General features: G+C 51.8%; 1 protein-coding gene across 2 annotated transcripts in view; it reads right to left on the reverse strand.

The window, feature by feature from the left end:
- SH3PXD2A (SH3 and PX domains 2A) overlaps nt 1–5,327 on the reverse strand; it is a gene marked incomplete at its 5' end in the record, with an annotated part of 251,842 nt that extends 246,515 nt beyond the window's left edge. For both annotated transcript variants that reach the window (XM_084265565.1, XM_084265564.1), the window contains one exon: nt 5,256–5,327. In XM_084265565.1, the coding sequence (XP_084121691.1) occupies nt 5,256–5,327 (72 nt within the window). The remainder of the gene's footprint in view (nt 1–5,255) is intronic.
- Between the last annotated feature and the right edge of the window lie 673 nt (nt 5,328–6,000).

Genomic DNA, 6,000 nt, shown 5'->3' on the forward strand with positions numbered 1-6,000 from the left:
TAGCCCACAAAAATCATAAGATCTGCATCTAAACCAGGCAGAGCACTGGAAGTCATCTTTAAAAGACATATCCCTACCCTAGCAGGGTGGTGGTCTACTTGCAGAGCAAGCCACCACACGAGAGAGGGAATGTTTTACCCCACTTTGTCTTCTCCTGAGCTCTCCTCTGCTCTGCACACAGGGGATCACAGCCACCTTTGACACAGCCCTTGCCAATGCACGGAAGTTCAGTTCCAAGGAAAGATGAAGTCACAGAGCAGCCTGATAGTGTTCTGGCTCTATCCCAGCACCCCAGGCAAAGATAATAGTAATAATCATAATAATTCAGACCGGTGAACAAGCTGGATCATGGCCCCTGGAAGTAAGGCCACACAGAGTGCCTTGATGAGGGGAAGGGGAGAGCAGAAAATGGATCTTAAGTCCTAAATAACACTCTGTCTACTGATCTAACACTGCTGCCTGATTCACATCAGGCCCCTCACTGTGGTCTACCCACAGGCCACCAGCCACGTGAGCTCCAGGTATGTCATGTCCTCTGGAAGACATCTGGCTCCCAATCTCCAGCTCTGCTAATTAAAAAGGGTCAAAGAAAAAGAAAGAAAAAAAAAAAAAAAAGAAAGCAGGCTGAGCCATTTTTACCCCCGAGCTGCTGGTACTCCTACCAGAAGGGGCACATGAAGCATCTCAACTCAGACCTGCAGGCACAGCCATGCTGGACAACCCATCTGACAACCCAGGGCTCCTCCTCCCATGGTAGCTACAAGGGACCAACACCCATGAAGTGTCCAGGCCTTCCTTATCAGTGCTGGCCTTTGCATAACCAGCAGCTTGCAACAAAGAGAAATAAGGCCATGAAGATGCCTGATCACATCTGAGTCGCTCTTGAGCCTAAGCAGTAAGCAGGAGGAGCTAAGACATAAGGAACAGAGCTCGACCCTAGTACAAGTATTTTCTTCACAGCACACTGACATTTTACAACAGGCCACTTGTGAAAAGTGCACTCACGTTCTCCTGGGATCAGTGCTGAAACCCAACCCAGCAGGGCTCAACCTCTTGCAGAGCAGCAGCGCCAAAGAGGTGCCCCGGAGAAGTTAGCTGCCATATCCACACAGCAGAGAGATTCCTACAAGAGCTGTCTCCAGACATTCAGAGATAGCATTAAGAAACAATTACCCTGGGGAGGAATGGAGACAGCATGCAGGCATCTCAAATGACTAAAATCAGCAAAACACCTCACAATAATTGGAAAGAGACAGAGCAGCCACTTGTAAGCCAAGAGCGTTTTACCTTCTCTTCAAGCTGTACAGAGCTGAAAACCACACAAAGCCCAGCTGCAACGGGAGTACTGATGTATCCATCCCTGCTCTTGGGATAACACAGGCACACTTAGAGACCTCAGAAATGACCTCAAGCTTATAAATGTCTAGTGAGATAATGCACATCAGTAACTAGTCAGTCCTCTGCAGAAGAGCAAGTGGTCAGGGAGGGGGTGAGGGATCCTGTTCATCTGGCTCCTAATGAATGTTTGCCATCACCCAGGCCCAGCAAAGCTGTGAACAGGTGAAGGTGCCAGACCCCCCTCTCACCTCCCCAAGAGCCGGATCAAGCACATCTGGTAGGCAGAGGCTCCCCGCAGGGCTTCTAAAAGACTGGAGGTTTGGGTAAAGGGAAAGCTATCTGCCTAAAGATAACCTGGGAAACAGAGAGGGGGGAGGATGTCTTGTTTAAGCTCCTCAATGGATGGTTAAAGGAGGCAAGAATCAACAGTGGGTCTTTTTAAATGGAGAATGCACTTCTGGTTAGGTACCATTTCATGTTTAATTCAGACAATCACATTTTCAGAGTAAAAGCCGGAGAAGCTACCCCATAAACAGATCTAACTTCAACAACTGAGACTTTCAGATTGTTTAAAACTTAGCAGGGGCCAGAAAAGGGATTTGGATTTTGTTACCAGGTTTTTCTCTTCAGAATGATTAACTGACACCTTCAACCATTAACTGCAGTGTCCTAATCCACCCAGCCTCACCACCACATTGCTCAGCCAGTGTATGACCCCTGTTGCACCAAGGGTCTTTCCAACAAACCCAGACTTGACCTTCCTGACATTGTTCTGGTTAAAAGAAAAGGGAAGAGGGAAAGCAAGGAGATCTAACATTTTTGAAGTATTATCAAGTACAGATCAATTTTTAAAAGACCATCAGTATGGAGAAAGAATAGGAATTTAATTTGGAAAGCAGTAAGGGCAGCAGTAGCTGATATCAGGGATAAAACATCCAAGAGGCACATGGTTATTGATCCAACCTTGTGTTTATCCTTTCACATGGTGCCATTCAAGCTCCCCAGCCAACTGGGCAGTGTTGCGCTGCCTATCTGCTGACAGGGATGCAGAGGGAGGCATCGCAGATTCCTTCCCTAATAGAGGCTTCCAAGGAGGGGAGAGACCTGGCTGGGTTCCTATCAAATAGCACTGGATCCAAGATGTTAATCTCGCCCCACGTGCAGAGAAGACAAACCTTCAGTGAGGTATTAATCTCTTCAGAAGTTTCATGCACAGGGATCATAGCTGACGACACACAAACCCACCTTCTTTCTTTTACGTTATTGAGCCACAAAAGCTATGCTTGTATCACAAAAGCTCCAGGGAGTGATTCCTGGCATCTCAGCCAAGAAGTGCAGTGGCTTATGTGCTACTCACATTTAGCCCTCTCCACATGCCCACAATGCCTAAGACTTGCTTCATGTCTCCAGGCTCCACAGTAGCCCTGAAAAAATCACAATTGAAAGGAAAGGGATACATGTTAAAATACCTACAATGACTATGTCACCACCCACCAAAGAAACACATCATTAATATACGATGCCAGGATACATGTTGCATGGCCCTAAGGCATGGTCTGAAGGTGTTTGCAGATGTTGGAGGTAGAGGGGCTTTTTGATATTACAGAGCCACACAAGGCAGAGCACACCAAGTTTGTGATCTCCAAATTATTCACAGGCAATGGGAAAAGAACCCAAAATCTCGAGTCATATTTATATTCATTTCACAAGAAAATAGTTGCTTCATGTTAAAAAAAAAGCACAGAATCAAACTAACAACGATCATGGATCAGACCCAGGGAATTAAATTCTTTGACAGCGTGGGTTCACTCCAGCCAAAGCCAGATGAAAGGCTGCAGCACACACATCTGCAGCAAACTGCAATCGAGGAAACAAAGAAGAGTCCAAGACCGTTGGACCTGTGGGCTACAATGGACAGCTATTATTGTTAACTGAATTACTCCAATGCTTGCTTGTGAACCAAGACCCTATTAAACTGAACACTGTACAGCCAAAGACTGAGAGCAATGGGACAAAAGGCAGACACAGCAATAGTCACCCAACAAACTTTGCAGGTTTTTTTGGCCAAGAACTGGACACACATGGAACTGATGTGCAGAAGACATTAGAAAAGGTGTATGGAGAGAAAGACAAAAGGGAAGAAACATATTTTCCACTAGAAGCATTAAAGACAGCTTCTTGGAAAACTAAATTTACTGTTATTACAATGCAATGCCAGTGATCATCAAGGAAATGCAAATGTATGTTTCTACAGAAATATTTTCTTTCAGAACTGTAAATACAGGATTTTAATCCTTGTTTTATGGTTATTTTCCAAAAAAAGAAGAAACAAATGACATCAATTTCTCTTGGCCATCAGAAAAGTGTCGTTACTGGCTCTTTTGTATGTCTTTGTACTGGCAGATGTACTTCTCTAATGCAGAACTGCCACCACCTTTCAGGTGAGGTAACAGCCTACAGCTGTGGCAGCCACAATCCACAGCAGCTGCTTGCCAAAGCTAAAGACGCCTTTCCCACCTGGAAGTGGTGAATGAATAATGGACTGAACGCACAGGTCCAACTGGCAACCTGAGAGGACACGAGACCTCAAACTTCCACTCCTATGAGCCGAGCACAAGATGCTTAATTCCATGGTAGATGAGAGATTCAGCTTCTCACCTACAAATCAGCATCTCTCAGCGACACAGTGCCCTCTAGCCTTAAGCGGGGTTATGGTTTAAGCTTTAAGAGGAGAAAGCTCACAATATGAAATACTAATACAAAGCTTTATGTCCAACTTTTGGCCTTACCTTTCAGACAACCAATTCAAATGCTGCCCAGCTCTGAAGAAACCCGGCAGACACGCAATGCCAGGAAACACAGTATACTCAGAGTGATTTCACACCAGACACAACACCCCCTGGGGCTTTTCCTTACCAAAGCTGAATGATTTACCTTCTCTATATACAAAATCCAACTTTTCGTGTATTAAAATATGGGTCTTTGAGGAAAGAGTTGAAGGATTTGGTGCAACTAAAGCTCGGAAACAGCCAGAGAGGGAAGAAGAGATGCCTTTTCTACTTAAATGGATGAGTGAAAGCTGCTCCGCTGTATGCTGTGAACTCCTACAGGCAAAGACGCTTTCACATGACAGACACCCTGCAATACTGGAGTCTGGGAAGGCTGTTAAAAATCCTCCCCTGATGCCGCTCTGTTGGCAGGAAGGTGTGAAAGGAAGAAGCCGAAAGAGAGATGAAAGAGATTCTAAACGCTGAGTCTACCCTGATAACCATGCAAACCAGCTCCCACCCTCCAAACAAGTCATACTGTAACTTACAGGAGAAAACGAGCAAAGCTGCGTTCAGCACCTCTGTCTCGCTGACCCTACAAGCGGCAGAGGCTCGTCCCACTCCCCACCAGGCACTCTGTAGTGCCGCAGCCAGAATGGAAACGAACCGAGGGGCAGAGGAACCTGTCCCATCCCGCCCTAGATCCTGCTGAGCCAGAAGGGCAGATCCACCTTCTTCAGGGAAGGAAACTTCACAATGATAACATTAAGGGAAAAAAATACGCCAATAGCTGCATGGGATGTAAAAGGATGAGGACGAAGAGCTGCACTGCCACAGCAGCCACCTTTCCACGCACGGAGCGGGGCCGCGCTGTCCACGGCCGCCCACAGCCCCGCGGGCTCCTCCTCACCTGCGCCCCGCCGGCGCACACGGGAGGGTGGCACGGCAGCCAGGGCTGCACGGGGGTGGGGGCCGTACCCAAGGTCAGGCGGGGCACAGCTCCCCGAGGCGGCACCGCCGGTCCCGGCGGGACACGCTCCGCGCTCCGGGCACCGCACCGGGTCCGGCCCCGTCCCGCCGCCCGCACACGTGCGCCGCCCCCCGCGGGCGGGCAGCCCGGGGGCTCGGCGGGGCTCCGCCGGCACTCACGTAGTGCTTCGAGGGGTTCCTCCGCTTCTCCACGTCCACCACGTTGGCGTCCAGCACGCTGTAGGACAGCATCTTCGCGCAGCCCGCGGCGGGGCTCCGCCGCTCCCTCCCGGCGCTGGCAGGCAGCACCCGGCGTGGCAGCACCCGCCGCGGCGTTGCCGGCCGGCGCGGCGGGCGGGCGGGATCGGGAGGGATGATGCCCCGGTGCCGGCTCCTCCCCGTGCAGCGGCTCCCCCTTCACAACGGCGACAGCCCAACTCTGAGCCCTGCCCGCTGCCTCAAGCTGCGCGGCCAGTGCGGCGGCGGCGAGAGGGGAGAGGCAGGGCCCGACCGCAGGCTCCGCCCCCGCGGCTCCGGGGGGCAGCGGCGGGACAGGACGGGATGCGACCGGGAGCCGCGGCCTGCCCCGAGATGGCGGCCGCCCGCCGCCTCCCTCCAGGCGCCTCTCGCACCCCGCGGGGTGGCAGCGAAGGCCGGGGCTCTCTCCCCACCGGAGCTGCCCGCGGCCGGGCCCCCGCCCTCCGCCTCGATGCGGGGTTGCTGAGACCGGCCCTGCCGCGCGGAGACCCCGGGGGAAGGGAAGGGAAGGGCGGGATGCTGCCGGGACCCCCATTCCTGCACAGAGCGGCCGGCCAAGGTCACGCCGGAAACCCGCGAGCGAGCGGGGCCGAGCCCGCAGCCCACCGGGCTCCAGCTGGCAGCTCAAGGCCGGCCGCCGCCCGGGGAGGGCCAGGCTGTCCCGGCC

This window comes from Gallinula chloropus (assembly GCF_964237585.1).
Source record: "Gallinula chloropus genome assembly, chromosome: 5".
Lineage (NCBI taxonomy): Eukaryota > Metazoa > Chordata > Aves > Gruiformes > Rallidae > Gallinula > Gallinula chloropus.